Here is an 18,119-nt window from a genome sequence, read left to right on the forward strand (position 1 = left end):
ATGCCTTTGGCTCCTCCTTCTACCATTGCTATCAAGGAGCAGAGAGCACCCCCTTGGACTTAAACCACCCACTTCAGATTACCCCACTGGTGTCCCAAGTAAAAATTGACAATGGGGAACACATTGACTGACTTTTAAGTGGAGCCAAGTGGAAGGTATTTGGTATTTAAATTAATTTAAGTTTGTTAAGTTTAATTAAGATAGACCTATCTTTAGAGTTACCAGCATTATGTATGAAACTTTAATTCTACCAAGGTTTACTAAAGTCAAATAAGCTCCTGTTATTTCTTTTACAATTTGTCAGCAAAAAGTGACTTAAAATGATACTTAATTTTGTCTGTGTCATAGTTTTCATGGGTAATTGTCAAGATAGCTATCAAAGTCTTTGGTAACCTGAAACCTTAAAGTTTTGCTTGGATGGTGAATTGGATTGAATTTGTTGGACATTGAAGTCTTTTCCAAATAGGATAAAACACTAAAGCATTGATGATGGAATGTAGGTGTATGCTTTTGGCTTTGTATTGCAAAGAAGCTGAGGATATTTGCATCTGTTGGTAAAAGGCTTTGTGCTTTATTAAAAGATTGTACTATGGAAAAACATGTTTTTTAAAAATCATGAAATCTACTTGTTGGGGGAACACAGGGCTAGCTGAGGACAAGCATGAGCCAGGGGCAACACATTGACAAGTCCTTGAAACAGGCAAAGGGACATTCCTCTACGGACTTAACTGCCTCAATGTTCATACTTTGCTAAGGGCAGAAGGCAATCTTAGCCCAACCCCCAGGAGCCTGTAAGCCTACTTTAACATATAAAATTTCCTTTAGAAATTTCTTTTATCTCTAAGCCCCCAAGATACATGTTGGCAATCATCCTCCAAGCACATGTCCCACCAATATCCATCCGAAGGGTCTCATGACTCAGGTTTTATTAGACAGTAATAAATGACCTTTCCCAACATTAGCTAACCCCCTCAAGGTCCTAGAAACCTTGCTTCCAAAATTCCTTAGAGAGTACACTATCCTTAAACCCCTCCCAACTCCCAGGCATATAATCAGTCACCCCTCACAGGTGGGGACAGCCGCTCTTCCTGCCCACGGGTTCTGTCCCCATGCTTTAATAAAACCACCATTTTGCACCAAAGACATCTCAAGAATTCTTTGTTGGTTATCAACTCCGAACCTCAACTATATTCTAAAACTTCCAGTACACTGGTATATTGGGGTGCCTGGGTAACTCAGTTGGTTAAGTGTCTGACTCTTGATTTCAGCTCTGGTCATGATCTTAGGGTTGTGGAACTGAGCCTTCCGTTGGGCTCTGTAATCAGTGTGGGGTCTGGTGGAGTTCTCTCTCTCCCTCTGCCTCTACCCCTGCTTGTGGGTGCGCTCTCCTTCTAAATAAATAAATAAATAAATAAATAAAATCTTTTAAAAAGTACACTGGTATAATTGACACTCTTTTAAAAAGGAAAGGTTTTCTTGTATTTTTGGTCTGCTTTTGTTTTTGTTTTTTCTTGGTCTGCTTTTGATAAGAAAATGTAAACAAAGTTTTTCCCCCCTCTTTTGTCTGCCTGGAAAACCAAAACTTTTATATTTTGTCTTTATTAGACCTTTGATTACTTAAGATGGTTAAAACTTCTCAATATTAAGGGAGGTAAGTTTTGCTAACAACTATATAACTACATATTTGCCTTTGGAATCTTTTATTGCCACCTTGGTTAAATAAATAATTAAGTTTATAATGATCTGTAATCCTATTTAGGCATCTGCTTTGTAACTTTCTGAGGTTTTAAACAAACTTCCCCAAGATTTGAATTGTAAATGAAATCTTTGTGACTAATTAGGCCTTTTTTATTTCGTATGTTAAGTTACTTTAGAAGCAGTGTTAAACAAATAATGACAAACCTTAGGTTATATTGCTTGGGTAAATGCTACAGCTATTCTAGAGATTATCTGAAATTCCTGAAGTTTTCATATGTTTTGGTATAAGGCCAGTACTTGATATTCTGATTCTTGAAGTGTTATGTGTCATGGAAATAACAGAATTTCCTTATCAGCTTTATTATAATGAACTATCCTATCAGATTTTTTAACCGTGTCCATATTTAAGCCTTTGTCATATATAGTTATTGTTCTTATTCTCTTGTAAAACATGTTTCATCTTCCAGGAGATTCATTAAAAGGACTTTGACAAATACAGGTTTTTTTACATCTTTAAAATCATAAAACTAAAATGGGTAAGAATTTCCAAAACTAACTAAAAAAAACTGCAAACTGAATGAGAATGAGTAACAGGAAACTAAATAAATTGAGGAAGATATAGTTTTTGCGACTCTCGTTTGAAACATTGCTGGTTTGCTAGATTAAGGAAATTTTCTCTAAAATATCCCTGATATACAGAAATATGATAAAATATTCCTTTGTAAACAAATTTAACTTTTTTCTCTACCTGAGAGTTAAATGTGAAGCATTTAACTTTTCTCTCTACCTGAACCCTGAAATGCAAAACTCTCAGTGACTGTTTTTTCTTTCATGGCAATTACAATTATTTGCATTAGTAGAATCTGTTCATCAAGTAACAGGGCACCACTGGAAACATTTGTTATTTTACTAAGACTTTAACTGGAATGTCATATTTGAGAGAGGTGTGCATAGATCAGATATGATCATACAGCTTTAAGGAAGTAAGGTTGACTTTATAAAGCTTGAAGCCAACAGAGTCCCTTGGAAATGTTGGCTTGACACCTTACAGAGTTCTCAGAAGTCTTACCAAGTTAGTAAAGAATGTCACCTCCTGGCAGGTGCAGGAATGTCAGAATATTTGGAGGACCTCAAGAAGAGGAATTCACCTAAATCTACAGATATTGCAGGCATGTATGATGGTAAGGAGAACAAAGTCAAGAGAAATGTAGATAAAGTTGAATTTTCTTACAACTTGCAGCCCACTGATAAATACCTGATACAGGCAGAGTATGACATTCTTCAAGGAACTCACAACTGCCTTAATATTAAGGCTTTGCTAGAGGCAAAATACAACCTTACCTTGACAATAGGCAGATTTCCGGATCCTAGGGAGTCTCCTTTAACATAGGAAAATCCTTTTGGAAACTTCCTGTTTCTTTACCCCCCAATTAAAAGGATAAAATCAATCTTTCCTTACAATCCCAGTACAGCTCTTCCTGCCCAGGGTGTCTTGCCCCTGTGCTTTAATAAAAACACCTTCTGCACCAAAAGTGTCTCAAGAATTCTTTCTTGACCATTTGCTCCTGGCCCACATCACATCAGTAGACAGATATTTACTGACATGATATTTATGATGTGTTTATGATGTGTTATAAATTAAGAAGAGCTGATAACAAAACAGCATTCATAGTCTTATGACTTCTGAGTGTGTGTGTGTGTAAATTGGTACAAACTTTCTGAACAACAATTTGGCAGCAGGCATCAAGAGACTAAATCATGTTCATTTACATAAAAAAAAGAATGCATGGTTGCTATAAAAATGACCCTGGTGTATCTCTATATGGTACATTATTGTTGATTTAAATTTTTTTCTTTTTATTGATTTATATTTTCTGATTTCTTCTCAGTAAACATTAATTACTTGGATAATAAAAATTAAAGTAATTGAAAAGTTATGCTTGAGAAGAATGCATTCACATATATTTGTTTGACCTTGTTATAGAGAAGAATTTTTAATCCAAAAAGCAATGTAGCAGTGGTCCACTGGAGTTTGTATAGATTGTGAGAGCTAATTGTTAAATATTCAGGAATTTTGCAAGCAGGTCAATTGGCAGCTAGAAGTCATCATGGAAATATTTACAGGGCAGATACTGGCAAGTGCTAGAAATCAGGCTTTTTTTGAGTGGTGGTGGTGGTGGTGAGTAATCTCGTTTACCAGCGCACAACTGAATGATCATGATAGCAAAGAAAAAGTCAACTTACTTGTTTATAGAAATATGTACGCATTTATTGGTACAAAAGATCATGAAATGAAAAATAAACAATGGGGGAAGATGTTTCCAAAAAGTTTAACAGAGGGTTGGTGTCAGTAACATAAAAGAGAATGTATAATTAAAAAGTAAAAACATAACCCTGATGAGAAATGGGCAAATAATGTGAACAGGTAATTCACTAAAAGATACAGATTGCAAATAAACATGAAACACCATCGGAGACACTTATAATAAAAGAAAATAAAAATGAAACAATAATGAGATATCACTCTTCATGTATGAAATTGTCTCCAAAATGCCACTTTTGTGGAGAATGTGAGTACTCTGATATCCGTGGAGGCAGGCAGATTGGCACAAACTGACTGGAGAGCAGTTATGCATCAAGAACATAAAGTTCTATGCCCTTTAACCTATTCATTCCTTTCAAAAGTTTATCCTAAGACAACAGTAAAAAAAACTCCAACCAAGACAGTGTACAAAGGTCTTGTTGATATTTTATGAAACTGAAAGAGGGAACCTCCCATCAGGTAAATAGCTAAAGGCAAGGCTGGCCTTGGCCTATAATTTTCTCAGGTGGCAGTTTCAAAACTTTGGCTGGAAAACTTTAAGCAATTAAGGCAGAATTAATTATAAGGCAAATGTCCAAATGATGCCATTTTTCATTCCCAGCTGGCTTGATGGGACATGATTTGAGCTCTAGGGTCAGATGGGTAGGAAGAATGGTGGTATGAGAAAAGTAGGAAGGGCAGGAAGGAAGAAGAGGCACCCCTTCTAAAGCAGGGCACTGTGGTCATAGCACTGTCCTCTTCCTTATTGATTAAGAAACCATACTCTCTACCCCTTCTTGATAAAAGCACTCAACAAACAAGGACTGGGCGGGGGGGGGGACTTCTTCAACCTGGTAAAAAGCATCAATTAAGTATTCATAGTTAACATCATACTTAATGGTGAAATACTCAAAGCTTTCCCCAAACATCAGGAACAAGATGAGGATGTCTGGTCTCACCACTTCTATTCAACATTGTCCTGGGAATATGCTAGCCATGACAATTAAGCAAGAACACGCTATACAAGGCAGCTATATTGGAAAGAAAGATACTTTGCAGATGATATGATCTTGCTTGTAGAAAATATTTAGGAATCTGCTAAAAAACTAATTAGAACTAAGAAACAAGTTCAGCAAGGTTGCAGAGAAGATATACAAAAGGCCAATATCTACACATAAAAAGATGCTCCACATCATTAGGCATTAGGGAAATGCAAAATAAAACTGTAATGAGATACCATTTCATTCCCACTAAGAAGGCTATAATAAAAGTCAGATAATAACAAGTGTTAGCAAGGATGTGGAGACATTAGAAGACTTACATACCACTGGTGGGTATGTGATATGGTACAGCTTCTTTGGCAACAGCCTAGAACTTTCCAAAACACTAAACATAGTTGCCATATGATGCAGCAATTCTACCCCTAAGTATATACCCGAGAGAAAATACATCTATAGGAAAACCTGTACACAAATATTCACAGCATTATTCATAAAAGTCATTTAGTGCAGGCAACCCAATTGTCCATCAACTAACAGATAATAAAATGTAGTGTATCCATACAATGGGAAATTAGTTAGCAATAAAAAAATGAAACACTGATACCAGCCTAACATGGATAAGCCTTGAAAACATCAAACTAAGTGAAAGAAACCAATTACAAAGAAGCACATTTGGATTCCATTTACATGAAATGTCCTACAAATCTACAGGGATTAGTAGAATGTATTTTGGTTTTCTAAGGCTGGGGCATATGCAGTAGAGAGTGACAGTGAGGGAGTACGGTCTACCTCTTTAGGATGATGAAGTTTCTCAATTGATTGCATTAATGGTTGCACAATTCTGCGAATATACCTAAAGCCATTGAATTATATACTTTCAGTAGGTGAACTTTTTTGTGGTATGTGAATTATATCTCAATAAAGCTTTTGTTTAAGAAAGAAGAAAACAACTATAGGTCATATCTAATTGGCAGGATATTTATAATGCCCTAGGTCCAAAAAGAAATGCCTGGGTGTGGGGTGGGCAAGAACTGCTATTGAGAGTAGGTGAGGAGTGCCTAGAGTCTAAGACATGGAAGCTCTATTTGGAGTTAGTTCTCTGGGCTGATATTAACTAGACTTAGGCGTGTCCTCATTTGCATGACTCCATCTAGAACTGGGCTCTCTCATATGGTAGCCACCAAACCAGTGTGACCATTGGCTACCTGAAATGTGGGTATTCCAAATGAAATGTGCTGTAGGTGTAAAACACACACTGGATTTTGAAGACTTAGGATAAAGCACATACAAAATACCTCATTAGTAATTTTTACATTGATTGCATGTTGAAATAATATCTTGGACCTATTAAGTTAAATAAAATATTTAAAATTTTGCAAGGAAACCATATTCTCTGAGAATTAAAGTTTTTTTAGGACATGTAGATCAAAGTATGATTACAAGTATACAGGATTACAAGTGTGTGTTCATCCAATGACAATAGAGAAGAAAGAGGCAGGTGTGTAACTCAGAGTGGTGGGGAGGAGTCTAAAGGGAAGCACAGAACTTCTGAGCTCTCAAATGCTTTATTTACTGCCCTGTGGGCTTCCCTCTCTAGACCTGGTTCACAAAGTCAAATACCTTTGGAAGCCAGGAGCTGAATTTTTTAGTCAAAGATGACCTTGGGACACCTGGGTGGCTCAGTGGTTGAGCATCTGCCTTTGGCTCAGGGCATGATCCCTGGGTTGGGATTGAGTCCCACATCAAGCTCCTTGTGGAGAGCCTGCTTCTCCATCTGCCTATGTCTCTGCCTCTCTGTGTGTCTCTCATGAATAAGTAAATAAAAAAATCTTTGAAGAAAAAAAAAAGATGACCCTCATTAGGGGTCTGAGGGAAGGAATGGTTGACATGGAGGAGAAGGAAGTTCATGCTTTCAGTTTCAGAAATATATTTATAGACACATTTCCCCTATTAAACAAATTATGAGGGGATGGGGGGAAACAGAGAGAGCAACAGAGAGGGAAGCTGGCCTTGCTGACTGTGGAAGAAAAAGCTGATTACAGAAAAAAAAAATGTATCCAATCTATTACTGCACATCATGTAATACTAGGCTAGGGACAAATTTTTGGCACAGTTGGCATTGCTTAGCTTTGTTTGCCTGTTTGTTGTTGCTTTTTGTTATTTTAAGAGTGGAGCTGTCAGAATGGATTTCTTGAGTGTGCAGCTAACTAACCCAAAGGAGATGTTATAGACCTTATCGCACAAAAGAGATTGTTCGATAGCATGTTTTTTCAAATGGAATCTTGAAAAATCACTTTTTGAAGAAAGTTTGAAAATATCAATGGAAAAAACTTTGAGCACCATATTTTCTCTGAAAACCAACTTGTCTAAAAAAGGAGACATGATTAGCATCCATTCTATATCAACACATGAATAAGCTTCCCTCTTTATGAGTCTTAGCAGAACTTTGATCTTGAACCCCACCCTCTTTCCTCTCTTGGTCACTCTTAATAGTGGACTGATCAAGAGGCAAGAAGAAAAGTAAAGGTAAAGCACTTGGGATACGTCTGGACCTGTACTTCTACCTCCATCAGCACAGCTGCAACCATATGCATTTTGAATTCAGCCAATAGTCATCTGTGGTTTGTTAACATCACCTCCCTCGCTTCCTTAGTGGACAATAGTGAGCTGACTATAGTGAAATACAGAGCCCCCCCAAATTCTATGTAAATATAGGTCTGTCGATTAACACACCAGACCTTATTCTAATATGTGACTAGAAGAAAATACGTCTATATTTACTATGTAATTTCAGTGGGATTCAGTAGATGGCATAAAAGAGCTGTTCTGTCCATCCCCCAACATTTAAATGCAGTTACCACTGAAATAAATGCTTGAGGAAGTACTTAGAGTTTCCTACAGACTGCCAACGCGGCAGACGGGCAGGTTGTGTTGGTAAGCAACATTTTTTTGAATTCTACAAAGAAAATAATGGTTTAACTAGTTAGTCTCAAAAGTCTCTATGACTAAGAGAAGTGGGTTAATTCTGATATATGCTTACCGAGTATGAACTAGAATTTGTTTATCAGCTTCTCATCCCACGTCAGTGAAAGGATTTTTTGGGGTGTGTGTGTGTGTGTATTTGTTGGTTTTTCTCTGTGTGTATTTGTTTTTCTTTGGATGGCACCTCATCTCATGCATGGCTCGCTTTCAGGAGCTGTCTTTGAGTCGGGAGATGAATATTTGGGTCGCAAAATCTCAAGGTTTTCTACAGAGCTGCTAATACTGGTTTCAGACACTGCTCTTCATCCCATCATTCCTATTTCACCCTTTGCAGTGAGAATGCTGAGGAAGAAGGGGATGTAGGTAAATTACTTGTGGAGGCTGTAAATTACAACCCCTCTATTTTTTTTTTAAGATTTCATTTATTTATTTGTGAGAGACACAGAGGGGCAGAGACATAGGCAGAAGGTGAGGGAGAAGCAGGCTTCCTGAGGAAAGCCTGATCCCAGGGGATCAGGGACTCGATCCCAAGACCCCTGGATCATGCCCTGGGCTGAAGGCAGATGCTCAACCCCTGAGCCACCCAGGCATCCCAACCCCTCTGTTTTTATGGGCAGGTTTATTTTAATTTTTTTTCTCTGTGCTGTTCCCACTAGATATTCTTTTCTATTTTCTCAAGCCACTGAAACTATTCTAAGTGCTACTAGTCAGGTGGAATTGTAGATTTTGAAAATGTTTCGCAGGCTACACCCAATTTGATCAAAAGAATTGAAAGTAAGTACACCTTTACAATAAAAAGCAAAAGTTTACAGATCCACATGGAAAATAAAACCAAAATGCTCTTGAACTGGTTCCTATCCTTTTAAACTAATAGCTAGTTGGCCTTGTGTAGGGAAGGTTCTCAATTACTATTTGTGCTACAGAACTTAATAGGCCAGGTTGATGTATGGATTTTATCCATGAAGTCAAGTCAAAGTCCTGATTTAATTACTCTAAAGACAACTCAAATGTATTGATGTATTATATCATATAAAGTGAGGCCAAATCATAATCATTAAAATTGACACAAGAGATACTTTTATTTTTTAATTAAAAATTCCTTTTACTGATCAAGTTAGCAAATAATCATCTTATTTGGTAGTAAAATAGTTTGAAGATTCAGTGCTGGCCATCAGGACTTTGATTAAAAATTTTTTTGATTTTTGCTGATTTAGCAAGTTTGGTAAATGAAATGTAAAGGTCCTGTAAGTACCTAAAAAACAGTCTCTCTTGTTTCCAATACTTTGACTTCTTAATCACAGAAATAAAAGTGGTTTCATCAACTGAGCACTTTAAACTGATGATTATAAAGGCAAGGAAGGACAAAATGGAGGCTGGAAAAATAGAGGATATTTAAGTCAATTAATTGAGCGAGACATAAAACTGAAGCCATGCTCTCATTAAATGCTAGAGATAGGCAGTTTTATAAATTTATATCCCTTGTGGTAGTTGCTGTTTCTAAGAAAACAAGGACAACTTTTTAAATTTGTTTGTGGTGGGTTCACTGTGTGCAAAGCACTCACATCTATACATGGAGCCCTGTCTCTGCTCTTCCTTGTCTCTCCTGTCACTCGTGTACCATGCTTGATCATGCTGACCACTGCTACCTTGACCTCTGGAGTTGGCCAGAAGTTAGAAAGATCCCCAGATTTGGATTCAGGCTAAGGAACAAGTTAAGGAATTCCACCTCAATTTTTTTTTTAATATTTTATTTATTTATTCAGAGAGAGAGGAGCAGAGTCACAGGCAGAGGGAGAAGCAGGCTCTATGCAGGGAACTGGATGTGGGACTCGATCCCGGGTCCCCAGGATCACACCCTGGGCCACAGGCAGCACTAAACCGCTGTACCACCGGGCCACCGGGCCTGCCCCCACTTGAATCTTAAACCCAAGATCCTTTTACTTTGACCTGGCTTTTACTAGGTGGTTCTATTTTGAGAGATTAGGCACTGACCCAGATAGTAATTGGGTATAATTTTGATTCTCACTTAACTATTTTTACTTGTATGAGTAACTCTTTCAGGAAGCTGGAGAGGAAAAATTGGGAAATTTCTGGGTCTTTCAGCCAAATACAATCAATGCCATAAAAATGCCATCTTTAATTTTTTTTTAAATTTAGACATTCTTTTAGTTGACATACAATGTTATATTAATTTCAGATATACGATCTAGTGATTCAGCAATTCTATACAATAAGCTGTGTTCACAATAAGTATAGTTACCATCTGTCACCATATAATGCTATACTATTAGTGACTGTAGTTCTAATGCTGTACTTTTCATCCCAGTGACTTATTTATTTTATAACTAGAATTTGGTCTCTCTTATTCCCCTTCAGCTATTTTGCCCATCCTCCTATCCCCTTCCCTTTGGCAACTACCAGTTTTCTCTCTGTATTTATGATTGTTTTTGTTTTTTTCTTTGTTTTGTTTTTAGATTCACAGTAAGTGAAATCATATGGTATTTGTTTTTTTTCTCACTTATTTTAATTAGCATAATATCCTTTAGGTTCATCCATGTTGTTGCAAATGGCAAGATCTCCTTCTGTTTAATGGCTGAGTAATATTCCATTGTATGTATATATTATTCCGTGTGTGTGTGTGTGCGTGTGTTTGTTTATGTGTGTGTGTATCTTCTTTATCCATTCATCTATCACTGGACACTTAAGTTGCTTCTATATCTTGGCAATTATAAATAATGCTGCAATAAATAAAGGACTGTGTTTATTGTTTTGGAATAATATTTTCATTTCCTTTGGGTAAATACCCAATAGTGGATTACTTGATCATTTGGTATTTCTTCCTTTTTTAAAAAATATTTTATTTATTTATTTGAGGGACAGGGAGAGAAAAAGAGCACGAGCAGGGGAAGGGACAGAGGGAGAAGCAGACTCCCCACTGAGCGTGGAACCCATTGTGGGGCTTGATCCCAGGACCCTGAGATCATGACCTGAACCAAAGTCAGACACTTAACTGACTGAGCCACCCAGGCGCTCCTTGATCATATGGTATTTCTATCTTTAATTCTTTGAGAAACCTCCATACTGTTTTCCACAGTGGCTGCACCAGTGTGCATTCCCATCAACAATGCACAAAGGCTATCTTTTCTCCACATCTTTGCCAACACTTCTTATTTCTTGTCTTTCTGGTATTAGCCATTCTGACATGTGGAAAGTGATATCTCATGGTTTTGATTTGTAGTTCCCTGATGATTAGTGATGTTAAGCATCTTTTTGTGTGTCTTTTGGGTGCCACCTTTCCTTTTAACATGCATTTTAATGGCTGGGTTCCTTTCTTTACACAGAGTTTATATGAATGGTGATGAAAGGGGTATATTGGGCCCTCTTACATGTTTAAAGAAATCAAGATAACCAAGGCATCATTTGGATACCTCTACAAAAGGGTAAGTCCAAACAGTGCTCCAAATACTAGACAAGTTTGCATGTGTACCTTAAGGAAGTTTTATGACAGGGTTTTTTCTGGGATTTTATTATTTAGGTCTTTTTGTGTCCATTGAGAGGTGTGAAGAGATATGTAAAGAATTTGACTCTTTGCTGATACAGATGGCTTGCCTGTCTAATTCAGCTCCAAAAGATTGAATAAGTTCCCTGAAAGATCTGTGTAGCTATGTAGCCCCAGATGAAAGGGTCTCAGGGGTAGGAGTATGCAGATCATACTCTAGGGTTCATCCAACTCCCTCCGGTCTCCTATGTCATTGGAATCTTGGTAACAAAATAGTGTCTGGGCTATAGTGGGTTGATAACTAAAGCAATAAGCATAATCTAGTACTTCATAGGGAATAAATACATATTTGATGAATGAAAAAAATCTTTCTGAAGAAGAGGAAACTAATCCTATCCTTGAAACCTTTCAGTGCTCACCACTCCCTCATGACTTTCAGACTAGAATCCCAACTTCTTGTAATGATCTGCACCTTGTACAATATTGGCTCTACTACCTTTCATCCTCACTCATTCTATACTAACATTTACCACCTTACTATTCCTCAGATAAACCAACCTCAGTCCCATCTCAGGACCTTTGCACTTGCCTTTTTCTTTGTCAGAAATGCTTTCCCCCCAGAAAGCATTTTCTTCTTCCCATAGATTACTCATTCACTCCATTCTGGTTTACACTATAATGGCATCTTCTCAGAAAAGTCCTCTCTGACCTAATCTTAAAAAGTCATTAGCCACTGTTACATACCTACCATTATTTTTGATTCATTTACTCTGCTTAATTTTTCTTTGTTTTTTTTTCTTTTGAGGGAGAAAGAGAGATAGCATGTGCAAATAGAGGTTGGGTGCAGATGGAGAGGAGAAAGCGAATCTTTTTTTTTTTTTTTTTTTATGATAGTCACACACAGAGAGAGAGAGAAGCAGAGACATAGGCAGAGGGAGAAGCAGGCTCCATGCACCAGGAGCCCGATGTGGGATTCGATCCCGGGTCTCCAGGATCGCGCCCTGGGCCAAAGGCAGGCGCTAAACCGCTGCGCCACCCAGGGATCCCAAGAGGAGAGAGAGAATCTTAAGTAGGCTCACTTCCCACACAGGACCTGACAGGTGGCTTGATCCCACAACTATGAGATCATGACCTGAGTCAAAACCAAGAGCTGGGTGCTCAACTGACTGAACCACCTGACTCTACTTAATTTTTCTGTATAACATTTAATACTACATGAAATTACATTTAGTCATGTATTTTCTGTCTTCCCAATAGATAATAAGCTCTTTGAGAGTTAGGATTTTATTTTGTTCACTGCTTTATCTCTAGTTTCTAAAATATGGCCAGTAGGTTATTAATAAATAGTGGTTGAATAGATAAATGGATGAGTAAATGGATTTTCTGAGACACCTTTTATCATGATCTAGTTACCTTTTGAGTAAGATCAAGGTTAGGCAGGAAATCATGTGTAGGTAATAGAAAGTAAAGCAAGAAGAGTCCAAATTCATTCCCCATGGGAAAAGAACTCTTAAGAAAGCCATGAGGTGATATATGTCAAAGGTAGAAAATACACCAGCTGTGAATTCTAGTTTGAGTTCTATATGATCTTTGGAGGGTTGAGGTTAGTGGGCTTTCCATAAATATGTAAAACCATCTATACTAGTTTCCTGTGGCTGCTGTAGCAAGTTACCATAAACTTGGTAGCTAAAAACAACAAAAATTTATTCTCTCATGGTTCTGGAGACCAGAAGTCTAAAACCAAGGTGTTGGTAGCACTAAACTTTCCTTAAAACCTCTTCCAGCTTCCAGTAACTATCAGTACTCCTTGGTTTGTGGCTATATCCACTTCAATCTCTGCCTCCGTCTTCAGATGGCCTTCTCTGTGTCTCTGTTGTCTCCATCAAATATCCCTCTGTCTTTTTCTTATAAAAACACGTATCACTGGATTATCCAATTGGATAATCCAAGATGATCCCCTTACCTAAAGATCCTTAACCTAATGATCTCTACAAAGACCCTTTTTTGGAATTAGGTAATGTTCACAGTTTCTGGTGATTAGGATAGGGTTAGAAGGTTGGATATATCTTTTGGATGAAGTCACTATTCAGCCTGTTACACCTTCCATATTAAAAGTTATTTAATTAGAGGTAGTATAATTGTCTACAATGTATATATTTCCCTCGTTTCAGGTTATGTGACTCTAAAGAACACAGTCTTTATTTTATAAATCTCTAGGAAAAAATGTTTAATGTCAGCCATGCCTAGTTTAATAATATCATTTAAAGTGGTTTTCTTTTCTTTCTTTTTTTAAGGATCTTTACCCGAATTGCGATATTCTGAGGAACAGCAACTACACTTAGGGATGTCTAGTGTTACAAAATGATGAAAACTAATTCTAGCATCTTCCAATTTGCCATCATCTTCATATTAATACTTGAGATCAGAATACAATTGTCTGAAGAAAGTGATTTTCTAGTTAACAGATCAAAAGCAGGTCTCTTTCACATTCCCAAAGACCTATCCCTGAAAACAACAATCTTAGATATATCACAAAACTATATATCTGAGCTTCAGACTTCTGACATCCTATCACTATCAAAGCTGAGGATTTTGATTGTTTCTTATAATAGAATTCAATATCTTGATATCAGTGTTTTCAAATTCAACCAGGAATTGGAATACTTGGATCTGTCCCACAATGAGTTGGGGAGGATTTCTTGCCATCCTACCGTGAACCTCAAGCACTTAGACCTTTCATTTAATGCATTTGATGATCTACCCATATGCAAAGAGTTTGGCAACATGTCTCAACTAGAGTTTCTGGGGTTGAGTGCCACACAGTTACAGAAATCTAGCATGCTACCAATTGCTCCTTTGCATATCAGAAAGGTTTTACTGGTCTTAGGAGACACTTATGGGAAAAAAGAAGACCCTGAGAGCCTTCAAAAGCTTAACACAGAAAGTCTTCACATTGTTTTCCCTATAAGAAAGGAATTCAGTTTTACTCTGGATGTATCAGTCAGCACTGCAGTAAGTCTCGAATTGTCTAATATCAAATGTGTGCCAGATGGTCATGGATGGTCTTATTTCCAAAATGTTCTGTCAAAACTTCAAAAGAATTCAAGGTTATCAAGTCTTACTTTAAACAACATTGAAACAACTTGGAATTTTTTCATTATGCTCCTTCAGTTGGTTTGGCATACAAGCATAGAGTATTTCTCAATTTCAAATGTAAAACTACAAGGTTACCCTGACTTCAGAGATTTTGATTATTCTGACACTTCACTGAAGGCCTTATCTATACACCAAGTCGTTAGTAATGCATTCAATTTGCCACAAAGTTATATCTATAAAATCTTTTCAAATATGAACATCCAAAATTTCACAGTGTCTGGTACGCACATGGTCCACATGGTTTGCCCATCTCAAATTAGTCCATTTCTGCATTTGGATTTTTCTAATAATCTCTTAACAGACATTGTTTTTAAAAATTGTAGAAACTTGATTAAACTGGAGACACTTAGTTTACAAATGAATCAATTAAAAGAACTTGGAAGTATAGCTCAAATGACCAACGAGATGAAGTCTCTACAACAATTGGATATTAGCCAGAATTCTCTAAGGTATGATGAAAATGAAAGAAACTGCTCTTGGACTAGAAGTTTATTAAGTTTAAATATGTCTTCAAATATACTTACTGACTCTGTTTTCAGATGTTTACCTCCCAAGGTCAAGGTGCTTGATCTTCACGATAACAGAATAAGGAGCATTCCTAAACCAATCATGAAGCTAGAAGATTTGCAAGAACTCAATGTTGCTTCCAATTCTTTAGCCCACTTTCCTGACTGTGGTACTTTTAATAGGCTTTCTGTACTGATCATTGACTCTAATTCAATTTCCAATCCATCAGCTGATTTCCTCCAGAGCTGCCATAACATTAGGTCCATAAGCGCAGGGAATAATCCATTCCAATGTATATGTGAGCTGAGAGAATTTGTCCAAAGTCTAGGCCAGGTAGCAAGCAAAGTAGTAGAGGGTTGGCCCGATTCTTATAAGTGTGACTCTCCAGAAAACTATAAGGGAACCCTACTGAAGGACTTTCACGTGTCTCCGTTATCCTGCAACACAACTCTGCTGCTTGTCACCATTGGGGTTGCTGTGCTAGTGTTCACTGTTACTGTGACTGCGCTCTGTATCTACTTTGATCTGCCCTGGTATCTTAGGATGGTGTTTCAGTGGACCCAGACCCGGCGCAGGGCAAGAAACACACCCTTAGAAAATCTCCAAAGAACCATCCAGTTCCATGCTTTTATTTCATATAGCGGGCATGATTCTGCCTGGGTGAAGAGTGAATTACTACCAAACCTAGAAAAAGAAGAACTAAGGATTTGTCTCCATGAGAGAAACTTTATTCCTGGCAAGAGCATTGTGGAAAATATCATAAACTGCATTGAGAAAAGTTACAAGTCCATCTTTGTTCTGTCTCCCAACTTTGTTCAGAGTGAGTGGTGCCATTATGAACTGTACTTTGCCCACCACAATCTCTTTCATGAAGGATCTAATAACTTAATCTTGATCTTGCTGGAACCTATTCCACAGTATTCCATTCCTAGCAGCTATCACAAGCTCAAAAATCTCATGGCACAAAGGACTTATTTGGAATGGCCCAAGGAGAAGAGCAAACATGGACTTTTTTGGGCTAACCTAAGAGCGTCTATTAATATTAAATTGAGGGAGCAAGCAAAAAAATAGATCACACATAGTTCTAAAAATATTCTCTTGCTGCTTTTGGAAAAATGTTCCTGTTTTTGGAAGCTCTATTGTAATTGATTATTTTGTATCAGCACAAATATAAATGCAATTTTGAATCTATGATGTAGATAAAAATGCATACTTTCAGGCTCTCCAGTTCACCATTTATATGTGGTAATAAAAATTAATGAAATGATATAATTTGGATTTAAATAGTTAATTTCGGGAACCCTGGGTGGCGCAGCGGTTTAGTGCCTGCCTTTGGCCCAGGGCTCGATCCTGGAGACCCGGGATCGAATCCCACGTCGGGCTCCGGGTGCATGGAGCCTGCTTCTCCCTCTGCCTATGTCTCTGCCTCTCTCTGTCTCTCTCTCTGTGTGACTATCATAAATAAATAAAAAATTTAAAAAAAAATAGTTAATTTCTAACACATGAGAATTTTTGTGGGGAGGGAGGCCTAGGGCTGAATTCATTGAATTTTTCATGTAATCAAGAGAAGAACCTGTTAAACAACTTCAGTTCCTATAGCAGATATCTATAGCTATTGGTGCCCTTCTCGTTTCTACTCAGCATTTGTTTCTGCATGTTGAAGGCCACCTATTGCTAATGTTGCAGACTCTGCCTGGAGGGTTTTCTCCGCGCGTGAGAACTTACAGGGCTCACACAAAGGGCAACTTAAAAGTGCTGGAGAATTTTTTTTTTAAGATTTTTTTATTTGAGAGAGAGAGAGAGAGTATGAACAGGAGGGGCAGAGGGAGAGAGAAACTCAAACAGATTCTATGCTGAGTGAAGAGCCCAATTTGGAGCTTGATCTCATGACTGTGAGATCACAGCCTGAGCCTAAATCAAGAGTTGGATTCTAAACTGACTGCACCACCCAGGTGCCCCAAAAAGTGTTAGAGATTTTTCTTGGAAGGAGCTCTCAACAAATATCAGGAAGAGAATTGGTTGATAAATGACCCAAATTTCTCATTTTGGAGATAAATCTGGAGTGTGCTTTACATTATCCCTGAGTTGCCCAGTAGAATGGATTTTAATTCTCTATGGTGGAAACAGCTTGGTAAATATTTTTTTTATTGGCTTCCTTTCTATCCTTATCTTCTACCTTCATTCTTCTAAGGGTGTCTCCTGGGATCACTTCTGCAATAAACTACTTGTAGTTGAATAATTATCTCAGGGTCTGTATCTGGGGGACCCCAAACCAAGAGTGAGTTAAATCTCAGGCCAAATGAAAATTCTGAGTCTGGTTTTCTGTGGCTGGAAATCTTGCTGAAATTCTAGTTGCCTGATCCAGCATGCATGAGAGACTTTGCTCTTTTTTTTTGTTTTAAGATTTTATTTATTTATTTGTGAGAGACACGGGGGGAGAGGGGGAGAGAAGGAAAGAGAGAGAGAGAGAGGCAGACACAGGCAGAGGGAGAAGCAGGCTCCGTGCAAGGAGCCTGACTTGGGACTGGATTTCAGGTCTCCAGGATCACACCCTGGGCTGAAGGCGGCGCTAAACCGCTGAGCCACCCAGGCGGCCCGACTTTGCTCTTTTGATCAGAAGGAAGAATATAGTTCATTGTGTACTGTTTCTACACATAGTATTCTTGTCTTTGGGAACTATTCAACATGACTAGGGCACGAGCAGGGCACAAGCAGTTTGGAATAGTGTAAGGAATGGGCTATATTATTTTTTCCTAGTGTTATTTTATCAGATTTTTAAAATAATCCTCATTCATTCAGTTTATCCTTTTAGTCTAACTGCCAGCTCTGGAAAGATGCCATTAGATAGCTTCTCGTCATAGCTGCACCATGTATGTCTCACTTTATGCCCTGTGGCTTTATTAATACCACTTCACATCATGTTCATAGAAGCCTGTTCAACCATTTTGGTATATGCACAAACCTGGAATTGCCA

The 18,119-nt window shown here is 37.8% G+C and overlaps 1 protein-coding gene across 9 annotated transcripts in view; it reads left to right on the top strand.

The window, feature by feature from the left end:
* The window catches only part of LOC144302237 (toll-like receptor 1), a 40,685-nt gene extending 23,301 nt beyond the window's left edge, over positions 1 to 17,384 (top strand). For 7 of the 9 annotated variants that reach the window (XM_077879557.1, XM_077879548.1, XM_077879542.1 and 4 more), the window contains 2 exons: positions 11,325 to 11,423; positions 13,777 to 17,384. In XM_077879557.1, the coding sequence (XP_077735683.1) occupies positions 13,844 to 16,216 (2,373 nt within the window). In that variant the 5' untranslated portion in view covers positions 11,325 to 11,423; positions 13,777 to 13,843 and the 3' untranslated portion in view covers positions 16,217 to 17,384. Of the gene's footprint in view, positions 1 to 2,857; positions 2,880 to 7,758; positions 7,936 to 11,324; positions 11,424 to 13,776 lie in introns of those variants that run through there. The other 2 variants (XM_077879536.1, XM_077879528.1) reach the window with 2 other exon arrangements.
* The last annotated feature ends 735 nt before the right edge of the window (positions 17,385 to 18,119 follow it).

The sequence above is a fragment of the Canis aureus genome, chromosome 2 (genome assembly GCF_053574225.1).
Source record: "Canis aureus isolate CA01 chromosome 2, VMU_Caureus_v.1.0, whole genome shotgun sequence".
In the NCBI taxonomy this organism is placed as follows: domain Eukaryota; kingdom Metazoa; phylum Chordata; class Mammalia; order Carnivora; family Canidae; genus Canis; species Canis aureus.